Source organism: Corapipo altera, unplaced genomic scaffold (genome assembly GCF_003945725.1).
Source record: "Corapipo altera isolate COAL_440 unplaced genomic scaffold, ASM394572v1 2b, whole genome shotgun sequence".
Lineage (NCBI taxonomy): Eukaryota > Metazoa > Chordata > Aves > Passeriformes > Pipridae > Corapipo > Corapipo altera.
In genome coordinates this window covers 12,405,424-12,429,329 of record NW_020884874.1, presented here as the reverse complement: position 1 = coordinate 12,429,329, position 23,906 = coordinate 12,405,424, and the positions used below count along the sequence as shown (strand labels likewise).

The 23,906-nt window shown below is 44.9% G+C and overlaps 1 protein-coding gene across 2 annotated transcripts; it reads right to left on the bottom strand.

Annotated features, from left to right (window-relative positions):
- Nucleotides 1–2,761: 2,761 nt before the first annotated feature.
- On the bottom strand, nucleotides 2,762–10,375 carry VGLL2 (vestigial like family member 2). Of its 2 annotated transcripts, XM_027634042.1 has the most exons (5): nucleotides 10,140–10,375; nucleotides 7,599–7,890; nucleotides 5,386–5,895; nucleotides 4,969–5,010; nucleotides 2,762–4,457 (listed from the first exon to the last, which is right to left on the bottom strand). In XM_027634042.1, the coding sequence occupies exons 1-5, from the start codon at nucleotides 10,218–10,220 to the stop codon at nucleotides 4,348–4,350; spliced, it is 1,035 nt and encodes a 344-aa protein (XP_027489843.1). In that variant the 5' UTR covers nucleotides 10,221–10,375; the 3' UTR covers nucleotides 2,762–4,347. The 2 variants fall into 2 exon arrangements, with proteins under 2 accessions (XP_027489843.1, XP_027489842.1); XM_027634041.1 differs by lacking the exon at nucleotides 4,969–5,010 and having other exon boundaries at nucleotides 2,762–4,431.
- Between the last annotated feature and the right edge of the window lie 13,531 nt (nucleotides 10,376–23,906).

Below are 23,906 nucleotides of genomic sequence, written 5' to 3'. Positions count from 1 at the left end.
CCTTTCCTTTCCTTTCCTTTCCTTTCCTTTCCTTTCCTTTCCTTTCCTTTCCTTTCCTTTCCTTTCCTTTCCTTTCCTTTCTTCTTTGCTTTAGTTTTTCTTTGCCTTTTTTCTTCTTCTCCTTCTTTTTTCCTTTTCTTCTTTTTTCTCTTTTTCTTTTTTCTTTTTCCTTTTTCTTCTTCTTCTTCTTTTTCTGTTTCCATTTTTTCTTTTTCTTCTTTTTGTTCTTTTTTTTTTTTGTGATGTCTATTCACAATTCCCTATGCAAAATTACCTATCCTACAAAATCAATACCTCACTCCTCCAAATAATCATAAGTCTCTCTCCTTTCCCTGCTGCAACTGCTCCTCTGGGTGGCAGGCCCAGGAAGACAGCCAGGACACCAAAATCCCCAACGGGAGCTGGCTCATCCTTCTGTAATCAAAAGGGCACTTTAATTACAACACTTGCCCAGAAAAAGACACACAGTGACTGCCAGTTAGAGAACACAGATGCATTCAAAGCCACCAGCAGCATTTTCCTCCCTTCCAAGAAGGGACCAACCTTTAAGCCCTAGCTAGAGCTTGTCGTGAACCTAAATAGGACTTCAAAGGGAAAGCAAGAAGGATCAGCAGCTCCTGACCCAAGGAGGAGACAGGGCAGACACATTTCCCCAGAGGCGGGCAACACACAGTCCGGGGGAGGTGCAAGGGGTTATTCAGACTCTCTTTCACCCTCTGTCTCCTCCCCTCCTCCTCCTCTACTGGGGGTTTCTATGGTAAAAACACTGGAAGAGGAGATGAGAAGTAAGAAACATCACCCTAAAACTCTCCAACATTAGACTGTAAGTACGGGGGCACATATATGTGTTTAAGAGTTTTATGCTGCATTCTTGCAACTGTGGCTATACTGAAGCAAAAACATCTAAAATAAAGTGCAACCACAAATACACAAATACAAAGTCCTATCTCACTTCCATTTTTCCCTTGACAGATCCCTTTTAACCCTTCAAAGTGTTCATTAAAACAGTATTCCTTCATGCTTTGTTAATTTTCAGTTATTTTCAGAAAGAGAAATAAGTATCTGTGGTGAATTATGTCCAGAGCTTGTTTTGCAAACTCCTTGTAGAGAGGATACTCTTGCAACTGGGCAGCAGCAGACACTCTCATCATGCCCAGCACTGCCATACTCTGCAGCAATTCCTGTCTCTCTGCCTCCTTCCCTGGATTCTGCATGAACAGGTTGGGATCTGTGTCTGTCTGTCCTAGACGGTCTAGTCTGTTTGTCAGGTGGGCAGCTACAGAGCACAAGCAGGTGCTAACCTCTGCATGACACTCAGAAAGGGCAGCAGGAGGATCTGCTCTTCAAGCTGCAGGGATGGGTACTCACAGCCCTGCTCTTTCAGTGTGTGAAAAGCATGTGACATGTAATACACACGTAATGTATAAGAAGGATTTCTTCTGTATTTCCAGATTTGCTACAAGCATTCCTGATTAAGGAAGTAACAATCTATGATGCAAAGATGAAAAAAACAGACTTCCAAAATGGCACAGAAGTTATTTGCACTATTACTGCATTAGGAGCTGTGGCTCCAGCCCTGCAGACTCATGTCCAAATCTTAAAGGTAGGTGCTCTGAGCAGTCCTCCAGGAGTCAGAATGAGCAAAACTGCAAGGATTAGCCAAAACAGGACATGCGTGCTTTCAGACTGCAGTCTATCCAGAGTAGGAGCATTTTTAAAAAGTTGTTTGCACACCTGACGCCTTGATGCACGATCTTGGCTTTGGTGTTTGGGTGCTTTCATGCTACAATAGCAAAAAAGAGTACCCAGAGAACAAATGTCAAAACCGATATTAATGTATTCATTGCACAAATTTTCATGCTTGAATATGGTCAGGGTCAAAATGTATTGTAAATACCAATGTAGTAAATGACTGGTTTATGCTTACACGAGTATTGCCAAATGTATTGGGCTGCTTTGCTCAGCCCTCCTCATTTAGAATTTCAGAGGAGAGAGGGGGGAAAGGAAAGAAAAAAGAAATAATTGTGGTGAAGCACAACCAATGATGGAGTCAGATTTATCTTTTTGTAAAAAAAAAGCCTTTAAAAACAGCCTGAAAAAACACTCAGGCAAATGCTCATAGAATGATCCTGTTAACTTCAAGTCTCTGCAGCAATAAAGTTAAACACCATTTTTAGTTACTTTTCTCCTGCCAAGTCCTGATGCTTTCTTCCTTGATAGACACTTCAGAACATTTTTTCTTTAACCAGTAATATAATTTCTGGGGTCCTTCCCTTACCCTTTGCAGCTTTTCTGGGCTCCGGTTATTTGGAAGGTGAGGACAAAATGCTCAGGGGTATGTCTGGCTGAGGAAATCACAGCAAGTCCCCTCCTGCTATTTGCTGAGCACTGGCCAGGGATGCTCTGCACACATTCTTCCTTGTCAGCTTCTCACAGTATGTAGTCACACTGCTTTATCATACTCCTTCTATTAGGCTTCCTAGTCTTTTCCAGAAATTGAGTTATCCTCAAGCTGAAACCTAGGAGAGGCAAATTTGGGTTATTCATAACTCCATTTCAGACACATAGTGAACATTATGTCAGCTTATGTGAGAGTGTTGGAAGGCAAAAACTCTCATCACATCATAAAAGTCCATTTTTTACTGCTTTTCCTAGTGTCAGAGGGGTAGTGTTAGGACTCTCCTCTTATATACTTTGAACTTTGTCAGCCTTCGAAGACATTACATTGAGAAAAAAAACCAGAAAAAACCACAACACAGTAGTGTTCAAATCAAATGTTTTGCCTGTAAAAAAGTCAGCTTTTAAGTATAGGGTAATCTCTATTTCTGCCCTGTTTCATTAATTATTCATCACTCGATAATAACATTTTAATTTACCAGTGCAATAGCAACGCTAAATGCTATAGTCCCCTCTTCTAGCAGCTTCATGGAAAAATATCTGCTACTATGGAAAGCCCCTTACAGATCCTACAGATACACCACACACTAAAATGTAGCACTGCAATAGTCTCTCATTTTTTGTCTTTTGTATTTATCGATGTATATTTTACTCACTAAGAAAATATTTTCGACTGTTAGGATTTCTATTTATCTTTAACACAAAATAATAAAATAACTCTCTTCATCCATGTGAGAAATCCTTTTTCTTTTTCATCCTGAAGTTTCCAGTTTGCCTCATTTCTCTTATTTAGCTTAATTCTGCATAAAAGTACACATGGTGAAAGAAGGAGATACCTTTAATATAGCTTTCCTACTGTTAAATAGCTATCTTATTCCCTCTTTTAAAAAAACCAAAACAGCTACTAAAGTGACAAAATGACAGCAACAAGTGGACAAAGAGAAGTGTTAGAAGCAACTTGGACCTATTGTCCATCACATGCTTTTCATTCTGGTATTCCCTTTAAAGGTTGTTGGATTGAAGATGAGCCATTCTTCTCCAGACTCCATTCTCCCCCTGCTTTAAGGGGGTTTTACTTTCACCAGAAAATGTTTATTGTAAAAAAAAAACAAACCAAAAACAGAACACAAAAAAAACCCCAACAACAACAACAAAAAAACCAAACACCACCCCGTTCCCCCAGCCAAACAACTGTTATACATCCAATGCAAATGTTGTGCCAAACTCTAAGAAGTGCCACCTTGGTTTTCATCTTTCTGGGATTTGAGCAGTTGTGAGCAGAACAGCTGCATATCTATAAGCCCAGGGCAGGTGGCCCCAGCCAGACACTTGCCACTCACAATCACAAAGCTGAAAAATCTGACCAGTTCCTTGACAGTCTGAAAATGTTTGTGAATTCCAGTTTCTTCTCCTTTTACTTTTCTATAAAGTAAAAATCCAGTTCCAAGCTGCTAAGTAGCTTTCCCATGTTTGCATTCAAGAAATAACTTTCACTGCCATAAAAAAATATTCACACCACTAAAAAAGAACCCCCACAATTTTCTCTGCTCCTTGTATGAAGGCCAGTCATTTTGCATCACCATCCATGATGTCATTTGACTCTTTTAGAGTAGTCTGAATTCAGGTCTCAGTGTGGGGTCTGCTTAAATGGAAGTTCAATGTCTTTGGCTCTCCTCTTGCATCAGAAGGATTTTCCTTTCTGAAACAAATCTAAAGTATCACCCTTGCAATGCCAGGTCCTTTTAAATCCCGTTGTCTTTACCAGAACTGCGGGGCCCCGGTGGGCTTGGAAAAGGGCAGGGGGGAATCTGAGAGTCTTTGAGTCAGCACATCAGCTCAGAAGGGATCCACCACAGAAGGAGTAACGGCGAGCTGCAAACCAAGATCAGAAGCTGTTACAAACTGACCCGCTTTCAGCTCTGAATGCCACCATGCCTAACAGGCAGAGAGCTACAGGGGATAGCCAGGGGAAGAAGAGTGAAGGACAGCTCTAAAACCAGTACAGATCCTTGCTTTTATCCTGAGTCTGCAAACCTGAGAACGGAGAGAAGAAAAAAAAAGGGAAGAAGAAAAATAGGTACAGGCGTTTAAGGACAAAGGAAAACAAAATGCATTTCTGCCAGCTGAAATCAGTCTAAAGCATGGGGTGTCTAGAGCCCCAGAAGGCTATGAAGCAAGGAGAAGAGCCCAAGCCAGACTGGAGCCTGGCACACATCCCTCCTGCTGTAAATGAGGAAGCCGAAAGGATCCATTAGGGGCTGTGATAACAAAACCAGCATGGAGCAAGCTTTCCTTGCCTTCACAACCACTGATTCAGGATCTGCCACTGCTAATTGCCTGTGTCCCTGATTTTATCACTGCTACAGTCACACAGCCTTGGTTCCAGACATCCCACCAGGCACTACCGGGGGAATGCCATTGCCCTTTTTGCTCAGCAAATGCAATTGGGCTTTCATTTCAAACATGTGAAGGAAAAAGCAAATAAGGAGAGGAGATAGTTCATGAACCTGCATGGGGTCTAAAAATGACCTGCTTTGCTGTGGCTGCCCACACCACTGCCCTCAGTGCAGCATGTGGAGGGGGCCAAGCAGTGACCTTTAGGGCTGCTTCGTCCTGCTCCCAGCTCTTGCTGCTAAACGCAGAAGCAGGATCAGGGCCCAGACAAGAGTACCTCAAAGCAGCATGTACCCTCAGGGCATGTTTGCAGGCATCAGAAATTCAAATGACATTTTGGGGATGTGATGTGTTGGCCTGTCCCATCCTCCCTCTCCCCATCCTCTCTTGTCTGGCCTGAGAACCCCAAGAAGAGCAGTCAGGACAGAGCTCAGGTGTTGCATATGGGGCCTCCACCCCCAATTTATTCTCCCACAGCAGCATCCCAGCCACCCCCAAGGGTGGTCCTTCCCTACTACTATGGGTGGTGTGGAGTCAGGGAGCAGGGGTGCAGCTGACTCAGGGAACTTGTAGGGGCCAAGGGCAGTTTGTTACCTGTGTCAACATTGAGGCTGATGCTTTGTGCCATGTCTCCTGCTGCACTGGGGAAAGGGCCCGGTGTCGTCCAGGCTGCAGCAGCGCCCGCTTCGCTCTTGCCCAGTTCACAGGGGGGACTGACTGGAGTGGACACGGAGGCGGGGGTGAGGCGGTGGGGGCGGACGGAGGCAGTGGGCACCAGAAGGGAGCCATAGCGGGGGTCAAAGTGGGGCCCGTAGACTTCGTGCATGGTGGCGGGTCGAGGGTAGGCAGTACTCTGTGTCCCAATGTAGGGGTGGTGGTGGTGGTGGTGGTGGTGGGCATGGTGCCAGGGCTCAGGGCCACCCTGGTGCAGGTGGCCGTGCAGGGAGGCGGGTGCGTAGGGGTCGGTGGTGGTGGCGAAGGGCAGCTCACTGTGGGCAGCAGCTGCCAGGGGGCTGCTCAGGCTGGCTGGGACTGAGGAGGGCTGGTACGTGCTGTTCCAGAAGGACGGCGGGAAGATGCGCTGGCTCATTGGGAAGGAGCCATCTGGGTGAAGGAAGTGGAAGAGAAAGTCAGCAGTGAGCACACCCAGCAAGCCTTGATCACCTTTCCCTAGGCCTCTGTCCCTCCCTGATCCAACTAAACCAAACCTTGCATTCCCTTTATTCCCTGAAAAGCTACCAAACACAAGAACTTGCTGCAAACAAATACAGATTCCTCTCCAGCTAAACATCCAACACAACTAGACTATGGCTTATCCCTGAAGCTGCAACTATTTGTTCCAGGTTTCTCTTAGTATGTAGGTGGGCAAAAGGCTGTTATCTAAGGTGAGGGAAACATTTCTTCCATAGTGGAAACTGAGTGAGAGCTATTATACGCCACTGAAATTTTCAGGGTTGGACTTTTCTTGTTTGTTTTTGTAATAATCTCCTTGTATAAACATTTATGTCCAACACCTCCAGGAAAGCAGCTGCTGCCTCAGTGCGTTTTCAAAGTGGTCAGGAACAGTGAGAGTTGACTAAAGACCAGCTTGAATTTCCTTAATTTTCTGGGGGCAATTGTCCACCTATTATACCAGACTTATGCCTGTTTCTTAGGTATACAGTCAACACGTTTGGGAAGCACTCTGTAGACCTTTGGAGATATTTGGGAGGCAGGGCAAAGGACAAGGACCCTACATTTACTTAGCCCAGTAAGCAACACGCAAGATGGACTGGTGATTATTAATAGTACAGGTAGATGTTATACGTGATTAATTGAGAATGCACACGGTTCCTAAAAGAAATAAACAAAACCATGCTCCTGATACATGTTTGCCAAGAAGTATGTCAGTTCTGAGCCCTGGTATTACTCAGTAGAAGGGGAAGAGATTCATGATGAGCAAAACACTCCTTTCCTGCCGTCAGTTGAATATCTTTCACACGGGAATTATTTAAACTATTTCATTCTTCGACATTACTGACAGCAATTCATACAGAGGCTGGGAAACCAGCCTTGGCTGAGCAGGTGGCCCTGTGAGGGAGAGTTCCCAAAACTGCCCACAAAGAAGTGCCAGCCCTGACTCTCTGGTGGAGAGAGGATGGGGAAGGTTATTCCCTTCTGCCCTGGGTACCTCTAGGCCTGTCCAGAGTGAATTAGCTGTGCATAAGCCCTGGCCTTAACCTTAATGGCATATGGCCACAGCCATAGGCAGGTTTAGAAGCCTTCATTTTCAGAAATTTAGGGACCTTCCTCCAGCAGCAATCAGGGTGGTGATACATGCAGGGCAAAATATGGGGACAAACACAATCAGTTTTTCAGAGGTGGGAAGCTGATGAGATGGTTCCCACATTTGCTTTTTGCTTTGTTCCCATCATTATGACCACACTAAACTGAAAGCTAGCGTCAACAGGGCATTCCCTGCACAGTCACAGTGCAGGGGTCACTTCATAACTCTTTTGGCTGTAGCCCCTTCCAGGTAAAGCACCTGCAGTGTAAAGAAAGTTCATTTCCCCATTCCACCTCCCAAGCTGCTTCCCCCGGCCCACTGTGGTCCAGCATGAACTGAAGGGCTTTATTCTTTTTTTTTCCCTTAAAAGGGCCAAGCAGCTGACAGCTCTCGGCCCGGGACATTGGCTCCCAGGGGCTGCCCGCCGAGCACCAGCCGCCGAGGGGAGGAAGGAGGGAGACGGGATGTCGAGGTCCGAGGTGCCTGCCCGGAGGGGAACCCAGCCGCCCCCCGCGCTCCCCGCGCCTCGCTGGGTGCTCACCCCGCCAGGAGCCGGCGTTCCGCGTCGCCTTCGAGCTGCCGAGGGAGAAGCTGCTGGGCTGGCTGAGCGCCCGGCTGAAGTGCTCGTCCACCACGGCGCTGATGTCCCCCTGGAAGTAGGTGAAGAGGACACAGCGGGAGCTGATGTACTCGGCCTCGGGGGGTCGCTCCTTCTCGGGGCTACAGTCCTCCTCCTTGATGCTGGCCGCAGGGTGGCTGGAGAAGGAGCTGCTGGCGCTGGCGCTGCTGCCGCTCTCCGGGGCTTCTTGCATTTTGGAGTAAAAGGCGAGTTTCTATGGGGAAGGAAAGAAAATAGAGCCGGTCACGCAGCGCATCAAGGTGCGCTGCTCCCCCCTCCTCCGGCATGCAGCGCTGAGCCCTCTCCCGCGATCTTTCCGAGAGGATGCAAAAGTCTAATCCTCGGCCGTCCGCTGTTCCCCAGCACACACCGCAACCCCACACACCCCCACATCGCCCTCCGTAACTGCAATTCTGCCCCGCCCCTGGGAGACAGTGAAGAGGCTGCAAACAGGGCAGGTGGTCCGAAACCCAGAGTCGCCGGCCGGGATGAAGAACCGCCGGGCGGGGCAGGCGCGGCCAGACGGGGATCACACGCCCTGGTCCCCCGCACCAAGCCCGGTATAAGAAGGTGCTTTGCAGATGGCTCTGGAGCGGATAGCGGCCGCCAAGGGGCTGCAATGCGGGGGGAAAGGCGCCGGGCACGGTCGGACGGCGGCCAGGCACACACGGACCAGCGACGGCAGCGGGGAGAAGGCGAGAGCCGCTCGGTCCCCGGCTCGCAAAATCTGCTGTGAAGAGTGCCCCGTAACTCACAGCGGCGAGGAGAAGGAAAGAGAAAAAAAAAAGACTCAAACACATTTCAGGGCAAAGCACATCATTTTCCTGGCCAGCAGGAAGCTCTAGGTATTTCCTACAAAATTATTCTGTTTTTACTGGATTTCGATGAGTGGGAAAACGGTGGGCGTTGAAAAGTTTGGTGGATGTTTCCCATCTTTATCCGCGTTAGCATGCCTGCAGGTGCTGGGAGTTTCTTAGCAATAAGCGCTGGGACGTGGAGCCCGGGCTTGGATTATACGGGCAGAGCCTTGGAGCGGCCGGCGAGGGAAGCACCGAGGGGATGGGGCAGAGCCTTGGGCCAATACGTGCGATATATATCGTAATGTCACTCCTTCGCGACGACCGCATTTCCACTTGGCTCCCGGTTCGGCCACTGAGGTAATGATCATCCCCCTTAATAATGTCATAAGCCGTGTGCCGGGAGGGTGAGAGGGTGATTGGAAGGAAGGCAAGGTGGGGGAAGACATCATCTGCTATTTGTAACGGGAATTGGGTCCCGCTGCCGAGCGATGGAGGCGGCACAGGGTCCGCCACGCCGGGGGCTGCAGGGAGCGGGGCCGCTGACCCCGGCCCGACTCTGCACGGCGGGGGCTCTCACCCGCCTCGAGCCTGGGGCGCTACTTCCTCTATCCAGCCCCTTTTTCGTTACACTGGTGGACAAAGGAATTAATTTCTGGAAGGAGTAAGGGCGAGGGAAAAGCTGGAAACGCAGAGGGGTAAAAGGAAAGAGGTGTGCAACAGGTGCAGCCCGGGGAAACGAGCCCTGACCCACGCGGGACGGTGCGGGTCCTGAAGCGAGCAAATCCCCGCGCACGACGGGCTGTGCCTGCCGGAAACATTCCCGCGGCCGGCGGGATCCTGCTACTGAAAACCGGGGATGAGTTGATACCCCCGCCCGCGCGGGCGGAGCCGCACGCAGCGCGGCGGCGAGACGTGGCTCCAGCCCACGGAGCACCCACAGGTCTCGCAGGGGACGGCGCCGCCGGGAGCCCGGTGGGGCTGGGGGCCGGGTCAGGGTCCTGCCACCGAGCGCGTCCCAGGAGCGGGGAGCATCCCTCAACCCCTGGCCCCTTTCGCTGCCGGGGCTTTTCCCGTCGTCGACAAACCGGGGAGACCCTGCAGCCGCCCGGCACTGTCGCCTCCTCCACTTCCAGAGCGTAACTCCGGAGCACCCCTCCGAGGCTGCTATAAAATCTCTGCACGAAGTGGCTCCCGCGGCGGCGGCCGGGATGCCGGCGCGCAGGGGTGAGCAATACCCCGGGTAGCCCGGCCTCGCAGCTACCGACGGGCTACACACACCTCGGACATCGCTGCCCCGAGCCGCCGCGCTCGGATGGAGCCGGTCCCGGCAAAGGAAACAGACAAACAAATATTGGAAAACGAACAAACCAACCCCCTAAAAATCCCTCTGAGGGTTAAATCGCACCCAAGCTCCCAAGGCATCCCGTAGTCCGTCGGTTGCCGCCGGTATACGTACCCTGCGGAGCCCTGCTCCAAGGTGGGATGCGGTTCTGCTCCGATCACCATCTCAGGCTCCCCGATCTCCCCCCCCCCCCCCCCCCCGCCCCCCTTTCCCCTCCCCTTCTCCTTTTCCCTTTTTCCTTTTGGTGGGGCCCCAGACGGCCATCCTCCAGATGACACCCCTCCTACCATCTGCCTCTTCACCGCTGCCCCCCACACTTACCTGGTGATAGGGGCTGTAGGCTGCTGCGAAGTAGGGCTGGGGAGGACCGTAGACTTGGTACATAACATCCAAACAGCTCATGGCTGGCCGCGGCCGAGAAGTATTTTTTTCGTCATCAACTCGTGTTCTGCAAAGTGGACAATGCTTCGCGGGAGGGAGGTTCCCGGGGGTTAAGAGGCACCACGCACTGGTGGGAGGAGTGAGGGGGGATGAGGCCGCAGTGGGCTGAGCTGACACCCCCTCCCTACCCTCTTTCCCTGCCTCCCGCCCTTTCTACAGCGTGGCTCCCTCCCGCAAATACGCTGGGGCCGCAGGGGCTCCGCGGCCGCCGGGGGAATTTCAGTCCCATGCCTGGCGGGTGGCAAAGGCGGGGGAAGCCAGGGAGATCCCCCCCGCAGCCGGGACTGCCCGGGAGCTGCGGGGCGGGAGGTGCGGGGAGAACTCCGGCACGCGATGCCCTCCCCGGCCACGCAGGGACGGAGCGACGGCTGCGGGGTGCGGGGGAGATGTGGGGCGGCGGGAGATGGGGGCTCACACAGAGAGTCAATCCATCTCCCGCTGCGTTTCATTTAATTTAATTTATTTAATTTCTTTTCACGTGCCTCCTGTGCCAGGTGCTGCCCCGCGCCTCCCGAGGAGGATGCCCCCGTCGTTCCTCCTGCCTCGTCGGGCCCCGCTCCTGGCCGGGGAGAAGTGGAGCTCCGGGGAAGGCAGGGATCGAGATAACACCCTCCAAATCCCACCAAGTCCGGCGTCCGCCGGAAAATGCCACCGCCAAAGTCACAGGAGTTGAGAGGTCTGATGAATCCGAGGAGGAAAATCCAGTTGCTCCAGTGGAGGAATCTCCCCAGAAACTTTTGAATCATTTCAAATCCTGGGAACGGCGATGCTTTTGCATTAATAGAAATTTAAACAACGCCGATGGCAAAGTCACGTCAAAAGAACAAATTATCGTGAAGGTAAACTTGATTTCCTCCTCGGCTTTCTGCCGAGTGTGATATGCAAAGTTGTAAATAGGTGAATGTATCCTCACTGCTCATTTTGACGGAGTTGTATAGGAACTAGATCACTTTCTAACAGAGATCTAAGTTCTCATCGTGGTAAGGGTCACAACTACAGTGAAAAGAAACCCGAGTTTGTTTCTTTTTTTTTTTAAGAATCTGTAATAAAGCAGAAAAAATACAGAACACATGATAGAAAGAATATTACTTGGTTTTCAAATGCTGATTGCTTACAAAAGTATGGGGGGAAATCTGAAAAGAATGAACACTTTGAATTTTGAAGACCTGGAAATATTTGAACTAATTTTAGCAGAAAATCCTCAGAATTAAAACTAAGTATTGACTCTATTTTGTTTTCCCCAACATGTATTTTTTATATTGTAAGTGCTAGAAACTGTTCTAAATGCGTGCCCTTCACCAAAATGATGTTTCAGTGCCCAATGAGCATGTTTCAATATTTTCTGCATCATGTGCAAGATTTAAAACTCATATTTAAACAAACTTTTTTATCCCTATTTTAGTTTGGTAAATTCATTTTTCATATTGCAATGCAGCCTGGAATGCCGTGGCTGAGGGTTCTGCCTCAGCACCACTCTTTCCCCCATCAGCAAATTTTTTGTTGGTGACCAAGAAGAAGAAAACGAGTTGAAGACCTGTAGGTATCAGGCCTTAAAATAAGAAATGTATCTTATACTCTATAATTTTATTTCTCTTGAGTAGTAAGCAAATAGTCACAACACAGGGAAGGACTCACTCTGTGGCTGGTGTCCAAATTAAGGCAGTCAGCTAAAGAACACCCCTCTGCTCCTCACAGTGAGAGACTAACACATCTTACCTGGGACAATGAGATCTCACTTCTCCTCTGTGTCCCTGCTTGTGAGAGGCAGGGAGCTTTCCCAGCCCACACAGATCTGTGCCTATTTTAAAGGTAGCAGTATGCTGGGCGAGGTACCAAAACCAGCCCATTTCTCAGAGACTGAGTCCAATGGACACGTACTCCAAAGACAGAGTACGCCTTGTACAAGCCCTTCACCAACAACTCTATGTAATAGCAAAGGTAGGTCCTGACAGTTGCCAAGGCTGAACATTTACTTCTTGTGTAGAAAAACCCAGAAAGTAACAGCAACATGTGAGATCGAGTGCTGCATTGAGGCAGATGGTCTAGCTTGTGCTCCCTGGAGAATTTCTCATTGAGGGCTGAATTTAGGGATTTTACCTCACATTCAAGTATGTGTTAGAGGAATCGGGGCTAATGTGGCTTGGTGTGAATTCTACTTCTTTTATAGACAGTTATTTGACAGTAAAACTGTCCAGTGTAAGACACGAGTAAACTTTAGTGTCTTAATGCAGAGCAATACAGACATTCATGCGAAACTGCTGACGTTGTTTTGCCTCCTCTGTGCACTCTGTGAAATCAGTCCTGGTATAGGAAATTATCCTGGAAACCAAGGGTCAGAAACTGCATTCACTAATGATCTCACTGCATATTTGCAATTATATAAAAATAGTTTTCCTTGGTCCTAACTACAGAATTTTAGGTGGATTGAGTGACATAAAGAACTACAAAGCCTGGAAAGAAACAACTGAGTTACCTCAGAGAGAAAATTATGACAGCAATAAAAGAAAGCACAGCTTTGGGAAGGACATGGTTTGAGAATTGGCTGTGTACCATTAAAACACTGTCATGGGCCTACTCCTATGGCCATACACTGGTAAATATTTCACAGCCATAAAATGAAAAGAAAATCTTGTTTTTAGGAATACAGAATGATGGGTTCTGATAAACAGCAAGATGTAGAAAATTACAACTTGCCTCAGAAAACATTTCTATAAAGCAAGTCAGTGTTATCATCTAACTAATCTGGAACTTTTCATAAAAGAAGAATTGTGTATTACTGTGAATGGCTCACCTGACAAGCAAACAGAACATCAAACAAAACATCAACATTCAGAAAGACTAGAACAAAAAAGTCATGGAAACGTGATAGCACTGACCACATTTGTTGTTCACCTTCCCTGGAAATCCTACATACAGTGCTAGTCTGCCAGCCCCCAGTGTGCAAACATTCAAGCATCAAACATCGCATTCAATGAAAAGATTAAGTATTTAACATCAACATCCAGAATGGACCTTTCTGTTTTTTCAGTCTTACTACATATATAATTCTTGCTGTTCATAACATGCTATTTTAGAAGCTCAGGGAGACTTTTACTGCTTCTAGAAAGGCATGCTTTCTCAATTAGAAGATATCATGAGATGGATGGATGATCCCACTTCCTTGTTGCAGCCATTTACCAGTCTGCTTAGCAGCCTTCAGTGTTTCTCACTTCTAGCTTGAGTTGGGCTGGCTTCAACTTCAAGCTGCTGGTTCAAATAATGCCTTACTTCACTTATCTAAACAGTATTTTCATGTGTAATATTTTCTGTTATGAAACTTATTTTATTCCATATAATAATATAATTTTTTCCCTGCCAAAATAGATGAAGTTCCTTAACTTTCTACAGCAATTCTTCACATAGTTTATATGTTTGCAACCTGTGTAATTTTTCAACATTGTTTTAAAAATATTGACACAAGAACTTGATATTATCTAACATTTCTCTTGCTGAAGGCACACACAAAGTAAAATACCTTCTTAGCAGCTGATGCATATAGCTGTTGTGGGTTTTTTTACCACAACACAGTTTTAAAGATCTGTCATGCTGATGTGCTTTCCCACTGTGATCACCAGAATATTTTCAGTTTTCCTTCTAAAAGTATGCAAAAAACATGGACTACTTGGTGATATGGAACTGATGGTACTGGAAAGTTTCTGGCATTTCTTCTAGTTCTTACATAGCTGACTGAGATTGCAAGTAACTAGGCTGAAAGCTGTGGTGGTCTCATGTAAGCCTATGGCATCTGCTCATGACACCTCGTAGAGTCATACTTTACAGAACAGTTTTCATCACCTGACTTTCTTGGTCCTAGAAGTGCAACTCTTCAAACAGCTCCATTTTTGTACTGTTTCTTCTTGAGAATGCCAAGAGAGCTAGCAATGGGCTCAGGTATTTCTGAATGTCCCATTTCCCACTTTACTCACCAGTCTTCATGCTACTCTGCTACCTGCTAAATTTACTAGTGTGATATTATATCAACTTTCAAATTACTGATGAACATCTTGCATTAATTAGTTCACAAACTAACTAATATGACTGTTCCTATACCGTGTTCTCATACTATGCTCATATGGGTAGTATTCATATTCCTAAATACTAAAGATTTTTTTGTTGACTCATTTCTTGCAATTTTTTTCCATTTCCTGTGTGCATCACTTGTATTGTGCAGTACCTCCTCTATGAGATGATAAAATTAGTTTTAATAGTTTGCCTATTCCTGCTCTCTACTTTACTCTCCAATGTTTCAAACTGCCTGTAGGATTCAACACATAGTTAACTTTCAGTCGAATGCACTACTTATGGGTTTACATGGGTCAAATTTGGCTGAAATGAATTAAGAGATAATGTTGTTCCTCTTTCTCATTTTGTCAGTCTTTGTGCTCCATATCCCTAAAAGCTTTTTGTTTCTTGGGGGGCTTGGCAACTGTTACCATGGTGTTCTCAGGGATGTTTTGGAGGTACACCTCTGGGTCTGTATTGATACAGAAGACTTTAGGCTCAAGAGCTGCTGGCTTGGTAGTTTCCATGGGCACTGAATTAACTGACATTAATGATAAAACCCAGTATTACAAATATAGTAAAAAATAAAGTAAAATTTGGGGGACACATATCACTAACTTCATTGTCTCCTTCACTGTCCTGAAGAACACAGTTTTTCAGCCTCAGAGACTTTGTAGAGTTAGTCTTAATCTTTCTTTTAAGGGCGTGATTTCTTTTTCTCTTTTCCTTTTTCCCCCCCTGTGGCTCAAAGAATTCACTGTTAGCTGCTAATTAATCACACGTACGGATACTATTTGGTGTGCATTTGTACATGTGACTACACGTCTACTCCAGTGACATGCTCTGCAGCAGCTGGAATGTACGTGGTGATTTTTACTCCATGATGTATTTACAGGGGAGTTGCTGCCCAGCTCAGGGTGCAGCATCTGGCGTGTGTCACTCACCCGTCCTGCTCAACCCTGATGGGCCAGAGGCATCACCTGTCTCTCCTCTACTGATTGCGGCAGATGAAGAGATCATTATGCAGGGCTGGAAGAGACATCCAGAGCTGTCGTGAGGGAATATATTCACACATGTTCGCATGTGTGAGAACACACTGAATGCATTGAATTTAGGGCTTGATTTTGCAATATGAAAGCTCATGGAAGTTTTTTTTTCCAGAATTGGCATAGGAACAGTCTCGGTTTTGCCAACAGAGGCAGAGGTAGCAGCTTTTCTGATGCAGGTATTGTGGCATTCAGATCTGAGCTGCATGACTATGCACCTCTTTCCCCCACTCAGCACTGAGCCACCAGAAGGTGAACCTGGCTTTTTCTGAGAGGCATTCACAAAGATACTCTACAGATATTGTTTTTATTTGTATATAATATATACAATACATATTTTCTCTGTGCTCAGGGCAGAAAGGTAATTTCAGAGAAAATGTTTCTTAACAATCACCACCAAGCACAAAATAGGGTTCTTTTTATGTTTTATTTTACTTTTTTTATTGTTATGATGCAAAAGTAGAAACAGACTGTGTCTATTCTCTGTTGAAGTTTCTTAAGCACCAACCTTATTAATACAGGCACTAAACTCTTGATGTAATTGTGATATAAATCCTCTGCAATGTCAAGTCACAGTGATTTTGATTACCCAGTCATAACTTTACATATTTTTTTTGGAAAAAAAAAAGGCTATTTTATATGAAGTCTTTAATTCCCACAAATGTTTTAAATTTAGAAGCATGTTTCTTTCCACTTTTGTAGATAATACTTCAGACAGAGGGAGGTAGGTGGCAGAGGAAGACTGCAGCTTGAGAGAGTAAGTGGCTCGAGGTAAGGAAACAAGAAGATGATCAGGTTTTCAGCACAGTACAGACAGGCAAGGTATAGTGGTTTTTGTCTGTACAGATTTTAGTATAATACTGACAATATGAAGCTGGGATGAGGAAAAGAAAGACTTCCATGGTTAAGTCTTCCTCAAGTGGAAACTTTAATTGCTCAGAGTGGACAATATTATATTATAGTGGGAGGAATTCACTGGTTCACTTCTGTTTTATTCAGTGCGTATTTGGCTAAGCCTTGAGATAACGTTATTAGAAAATGGTGACAGAGTATATTTTAAGTAACAAAACTGAAAAACAAAGTAAAAAGAAAATTCATAGCAAAATACTGGAAGTGGAGCCATGCTACAGGGAAGAACTGTGTTCTTATTGTCTGGAATTGCCCCAAATAATGTAGTTCCTGGGTTAAGTGTGAACAGGTGTGAATTCAGGGCTGAAAATACATCCTGACTTTCTGAAACTGAACAGAGCCCACATTTACTTTTTTTTTTAATGGTTATACTTAATAGAGAACTTAGTCTTTATGGCTGCAAAAGCCAACTCCACCTTTATAAATGAGGTTGTAAAAACAAACAAGAAAGAGAGAGGAAGATGATAACAAAAGAATGAAGGAAGGTGCTGACACTACAGGTATGCACTGTGTGAAGTTGAAGGGGACAAAAGAAAATGTCACTTGATTTTCGTAATAATACCTATGTTTTGTAGCTCAGTCCACCAGAAACCAGTGCATACATAGTCATATTGTAGCCTAGATGGAAATTCTGATTTAGTTTCATATAAATATCTGTATAGATCTACCTCTTTTAATATGGAAAGATAAGAAATTAGTATCCAGATGAGTTATTTGTAATAAATAACAGTGCTCCAAACTCTATTGAGAACATATGTAATCTGTACCCCATTCCCTTGCTTGTACACAAAATTATTAGAATGAGGACAAATTAAATTAAATCCCATGCAATAAGCACACCCTCTGAGGCAAATCATTACGTGTGTACCAGGGATCATGTGCTGGAGTCTTTACACATGCTGGTTGTACTTCTTAAAGAAGAATCTCTTCTCATGCTGAGGTGGGCACTATCCTGAACTGCAAAGAGTTTTACGGGTACATATGAATCAGTCAGTGAGTTTGCACAGGAGGGAAGAGGCATGAATTTAGGGAAAGTAAGTCATTTTCATACCTCTGGTGTGATGCCCTCTTCTTTAAAGAAAACGTGAGTGCATTAAAGATCTTTTGATCTACTGAGTTAAATTGATGGAGATACTATCCTAACATATCAAGTTTTTGAAATGCGGGTCCAGTTTTTATATCAAGGTAACAGAATGCAACTTGTAATTCAGAAAGATAACCAAATTGTGGAAAAATTCAAAAATTGCCTTTAAGTTTTTGTTGAGGTTCTGGACATAGGTGGTAAGAGCCAAGCACATCGGGTGGCACATACTTGCTGCTTCACAAGAAATGAATAGACAGGACTTCGTTTAGGCTCAGAATTTGGCAAACATTTTGAATAACATTTTTCAGAAATTGATTTTTAGCTCACAGACAGTTCACTGGTCACATGGGAGGATAGTTTATTGTAGAGAACAGCATGAAAACTGAAGAGCTGGCCAAATGCAGAGTGTGATGGGAAAGCAGCTCAAAGCTATGCCTGTGTCCCTGTCTGTTGACATAATACAACTGCTGCATTAAATAAACTGGTATTAATTTTTGTTATATTACTGCTGGTCACAGAGACAATTTTACCAGTCAGTGTGTCTCTTGTCCTGATTTGCTCCTTTACTTCCAATCTGAAAATAGAGTGGGACCTGGCTTTATTGTTTTGCTGTGCAAGGATGCTGCTGCCTCCAGGAGCCCTTGTGCACCTTCCTGGGTCAGGTTGGTATTTGCTTGACAGGCAGCTGAAGCAGGGGCTAAGGGTGATTTCCAGGGAAATCAGAAACAGGCAAGAAAAAGCTGTTGGAGGAAGCTCCATACTCCAGAGGAAGAGTAGGATACCCAGGAACCCCTTACAGCATTTTTCCCTCTGACATGCTCTGTGCTTTGTCCCATCCTCCTGCACACCCAGAGACAGGAGCTTGTCTTTCAAAGTGCCTTTCCAGCCAGCACATGCTAAACCATATTTTAGTCTCTTGCCTTCCAGCACCAAGCAAACTCCACAGTCCTCACATTTGCGCAGCATGGGACGCTGCTCCTGCCTCTGCCCATATGGAGCACAGCTTGCTGCCATGCTCCAGGGGAAATCACACACAGATTAATGGGTGTTGTGCTCTTTCCCAGGTAAGCTAGTTCTCAGAGTGGTGAACAGCTTTTACTATTCAGCAAAACACACCAGGTGCCACACTCCACTGACCTGCAAGGGCTGTTGCACTGTTTGAAACCAGTATTGGAAAAGATGTCTTTTAACCTCTTCGTTCCTTTGTTCCTGTGTTCTCTTTTGCCCTGCAACTGCCTTGTGTTCTCTCTTGCCTTCTTTTATTAGAGAAAAGCAAGATGATTCGCACTCCATTAATTGTATCAGTGTTAATCTCCTAAATTGGTTATGCTGCCTCGCAGATTTTGGGTAGGTGAGACAAAGCTGGCACAAGGTAAAATGAACATTACAAAGGGTATTCTGGATATCCTGACACTGCATGTTTTTATCCAACTAGTTATATACGCTTTAGCCAGACCATGTTTTCTTCTGCTTCTCAAAGACCACACGCTGAAATAGTGATTTCACACATACATGAAACACTAAGCAGAAAAAATTACCATCATCAACTTAGTAGAAAGGTCAACACATTTGTACTCACCATTTGTCCTAAAATGTAAGTCGGTTACAAGTTAATTTCACAACACAAAGAGTCAATCCTTTTTGCTTTTCAGAAAGAATAAAAAATATTTAAAATATGTATGAAAACATGCACAAAATATATAATGTCTTACACACTGAAGAGCTCCAAATTTTTTGGAAGTTGAAGTTCATGTTTCTGCTAGACTATTCCTACCAAGATTTATCCATTTACTACCTCCCTCCCTCCCTCCCTATGTACTAGCCTATTATACAAATTTCTCACAATTATCAAATACCTAAGAAGAGAAAATTTGAGAGGGATAACATGGAAAGGGAAGGTTGAGCAACTAATATATAGAAGCCAAACCTTCAGATCTAAGAGATATGATGGGGGAACTTCTAAACCAAGGACTGGACAGAGCATTTTGGCTTATGGGGGCTAGGTAGCCTAAAAGCTAATATGTATCAGTTTCATGGGCAAGATTCACCTCCAGCCTCTTTAGGAACTCATAATATTTCAAGATTGCTGTTGTCTTTTGTAGAAACAACTGATCCAAACCTAAAACATTAATTTCCCACAGCTTTACTGAGTTAATATTTTTCTCTCACTTTTGTTTTTATAATTTATTTTCAAGGAGGACTGGAAATCTATCTGTATTGGGAACATTAACATCTTTAAAAATCCCTAGCACAGCTTAATTACAATAAGGACTACAGCTGATCACCATTTAGTTCTATTGTATTTGATAGTTTTGACAGAGCTTTCACTGCTGTACTTGTTTTCTAGTGATGATCCTTCTGTGATGGGGGGGGGGGGGAACTTTTGCCTTATGCCTCCCTTCCCTGCCAGAGTCCTCCTTTCCATCCTTTTTGCTGGAGCTAGCTGAAGCCTCTGAAGACCTTCTGGTTCCTTCAGTTTTGTGGTGAGACCTCACTGTGCATGTGTCTTCAGCAGCAGTCCTGCACTTCTGTGGGCCCAGTTTGGACTGGGACATTTTCCTAGGAAGTTGTACCCTCATCTCAGCCCTGCATAAGCAGCATTCTCAGTGTGGATGGCCAGCTGGCTGTTATAACCTTCTTTCACACCATGCTATGTAAAACTACACAGGGTAGGTCTTGTTGATGTGTGAAAAATGCTTCTAACAGCCTGCTCCCATGTGCACTGAGGTTTCCAGCTTCACAGTCTTGCTGACCCTCAGTGAGCAACAGCATCAAAAACAAGGAAATGGTTTGCTATAGGCAGGGAAGGTAAAACAAGATGAGTGCAGGAGTAGGTTTGGTTTTCAGAAGAACAGAAGTTTCCAGAAGCACACTGATTGAGGATTGGCACTGTGGGCCAACAGCAAGTGCAGTAAGAATGAACCTGCAGAAAAAATTGTTATATACATAGCTCTTTAAAAAGACTGTTTTATTGATTAACTTATATGTGTTGACTACTTTCCACCGATCAGCTTGCATATAATTACATGTACTTCTAGCTTTTCTGGGTAAATGGGGCTTGAGACTGCTCAGAATAGTACACCACTGGTGTACCAGTCATCTGGGATGTAATGCCAGATAAGCATATTCTGACATGCTGTCACAAATGGACAGTTTATTGTGAAGGAGACAGTAAAAGTGGTTAAAAGGTGTATGCATGTACATGCATACAAATATAGAATCATAGAATCAGCTGGGTTGGAAAAGACCTCTGAGATCATCAAGTACAATGCCACCATGGTTACTAGACCATGGCACTAAGGGATGGTGAATCCACCACCTCCCTGGGCAGCCCATTCCACTGTCTGATTACTCTCTCTGTAAAAAATTTCTTCCTAAAATCCAACCTATATACATGCACACACATACATGCATATATACATTATGGATGGATGGATGGATAGATAGATAGATAGATTGACATACAAATATTATTTTTCCTTCTCTGCTAACCATAATGAAAGTCTGAAGATGAAGATAGTCAGAAACCAACAAATCGTTCACTAAAAACTGGGAAAGGGATGTTTTTCTTAAAAAATGGTAAAACCTAATATTCAGTTGAGGACTGCCTCAACATAAAGAGTATGGCCAGGCCAGTAGATGATGCTTCTCTGAAACCAGAAGATGTCAGAAGCAGGTTTTCTTTTTCTCTTAGAAGTTCTGGAAAGAAGGCCTCTATAAAGGAACACTTCCAACTCCCCCAGACTGCAGCTGCTCCTGCACCATCTACCACTGGCTTATAAATGATGATTAGAGACCTTGGCCAAACCCATGCAGAAAAAAACCCAAAGCACCGCCTATGTTCATGTGGCAGTGTTTGGTGGAAGCATAACAACTGCCCATACTTTGGAGGAAAGCTAGTCTCTGTCTGTTTTCTTCAAATTGAATCAAATGTCCATGCCATGAAAAGCGCTCTCCCAAAATCCAATTTTTTTGTTATTACAAAATCTAAGGCAACTGGGCCTGGGAATATTTACATTTGTCCATGAATATTCTGGACTTTAAAATGTCACTAAATTATCTTGATGAATTTTTGTTTCTTTTTCCCCAGTTTTTGTTTACCTTTAGAGAAGTTAGAATGCTCCATTTTTTTCCTAGCCCAAATTTTTGAAGGAATAGGAAAATACTGGGCAAATATGGAAGTATTTTGGAAAAAAATATTCCATCTCCATTTCACCGCTGGAAAACTCTTCCTCTGCTCAGCCTCACCTGTGCTGGATTACATCTCTTAGTGCGTGAAGTTCTTGGAAATACATTCTCAGTGTATATGGCACAACCTTAATCTAAAAATGAACTGTTAATTGAGGAAGTCACAGGACTGGGTTAGAAAAAAAATGGAATTCATTAGGAAAGGGGTAATTTAGAATTAACACAGTGGAAGGTCATCTGGCTATAGAAATAGTTTTTAGCGACTTCCCCTTTTCACACTATTCTGAATCTGCCTGTTTGCCTCTGGTGTGGTACCAGTGTGGTATGAACAGATCCTGCAATATAAAATAGGCTTGTCGGTTCGTCACGGCATGGGATGGCTCTAAGGGAACTAGTCCTCTGGTTATGCTTGTTGGAGAGACTATGTTTGAATTACATCCTCTCATGGCTTTTGGTAGCAGTCTTGATTTGATCTCAATTGCTTCTCACAGTGGGAAAAACATCAGATCCAAAGAAGAACTACGTTTTTGCAAACCTCCCATGGCCAAAGGAGGTTTTGTTTGGGTAAAGAATCTATTCTGGTCATCCCTCATGACATCTCCAAATATTCGTGTGTCAACTGGTGCTGTGGAACATGATCCCATTAGATCCCATGAGGGTATGCAGTGGAGACAGACCTATTGAGGATTGATAGGGAGTACACAGTATGGGCCATAATCAGGCCTTGCTACAGGTATTAAAGAAATTATGATGAGAAGATTTCTGTTTTGTCACTAATTTGGGAGGTGTTGGCAATGAAGCAGTCTTTGCTCTGCTTTTGCCACTGGGGTAAAAAGTTAATCTAGAATTAATTTAATTCTAGATACCATCCAGTAGTTTATGAAGTCCTGGTCCTAGAAGTCTAAATGCAGACATGGTGTGGAAAGAAATCCTGTAGCCCTGGACCTACCCCCAGTGAGCGGAGTCTCATCCACTGACTCTCAAAAGGCTATTTTAGAAAGAAATGCTTGAAGCAAGATATAGAAATGGGGATCTATCTAAAATGTACTTTTAAAGACAGTATTATATACTTTGGTTTCAAGTTATATAATGGCATGTCAGACACGCTCTGTCCCCATCCGAGGGCTGAGCCCTTTTTACTCAGCACAGTGTGGAGCACACACAGATGTGGGCTGGTAACAATTCCGTGCTTAGCATGGACGAGATATTTTGGAAGACATTGAGAGACTGGACTCAGAACAGAAACAGAGAAAATAGGAAAGACTTAATGTGTAAAAGAGTATTTCACGCACGTCCAAATTACGCCTGTACAAAATATTCTTGTGAGAAAAATAGCACAGGGTAGCAAGAAATGAGAGTACAGTGTAGTGGGCTGGACAAAGAGCCAGCTCAGGCAAGCCTGGTTGAACAGCAGTTACTAGGTTGTAAAAAATGGACATGGCAAATGTACTGCATTTGCTAAAGGCTCCATGAAACTCCAGGGAAAACAGGGAGTTCACAGAGTGGCTCCACCGACAGCGAGAAAGTTTCATTATTATTAGTCATATGCTGAGGATGTCAAGGAATTTTAAGGCCGCACTCTCTGCATTTTTAGAGGTTATTAATGAAATAGCATAGCAAGGTGAATTACATTAAAATATTTTTCTAACCATTCCAGAAATCTTGGTCCAAGTTGGCATAGGGGGGCTGGCAAGTGGTGAACTTTTGACCGAAGCTCAGATTGCTGGGAGACACATCCTCCTTGTTAGTTTCGGGTGACAGTTCACTGTACTAGAGGGATCCACTTGTGTGTAAAGAGGCGAGTGGGGGAGGAAGATTTAGCGCTGCATTTTCACAGGGGCAAGAAATTCCATCCAGCTCAAATGTGTTTTGGCCCACTGCCCGGCTCCTTGTCAGACACATGACCATCACTTGGCTTCCTATTTCTGGCCTGAATCTGCATCCCAGGATAAGCAAACTCCATTAGTGGTTAAAATTAGGCAACTGACCTGTGACAACACATGCTGACTCTCCAACAGAGGGTAGACATATTTAAAAACCAAAAAAGAGCTAGACACACCAAAATGTGTCATTTATCAGTTTGGACTACTATAATTCAGATAGCAGCTGATCAACTTCATGGAAAAGACTTAGCAGGATTTTCTGGCTTCCTTCTGACCAAAGATTTCCTATAATGATTTAAGAAATAAGCATGCATTTCCATATAGGCACTGTGCCATTCCTCATCGCCCTTGACATCTGTGTTGCTCAATAAGGAGGCTGAACATTCTCCTCTCCTCTCCTCTCCTCTCCTCTCCTCTCCTCTCCTCTCCTCTCCTCTCCTCTCCTCTCCTCTCCTCTCCTCTCCTCTCCTCTCCTCTCCTCTCCTCTCCTCTCCTC

What these genes read in the sequence shown, in the direction of transcription:
- VGLL2 (XM_027634042.1), bottom strand. Translation starts at nt 10,220, where the DNA reads ATGAGCTGTTTGGATGTTATGTACCAAGTCTACGGTCCTCCCCAGCCC. An exon ending in GAACGCCGGCTCCTGGCGGG is followed by an intron (nt 5,896 to 7,598) that starts GTGAGCACCCAG and finishes TCCTTCACCCAG; the next exon opens with ATGGCTCCTTCCCAATGAGC. An exon ending in CAGCCTCAATGTTGACACAG is followed by an intron (nt 5,011 to 5,385) that starts GTAACAAACTGC and finishes AGCTGGGAGCAG; the next exon opens with GACGAAGCAGCCCTAAAGGT.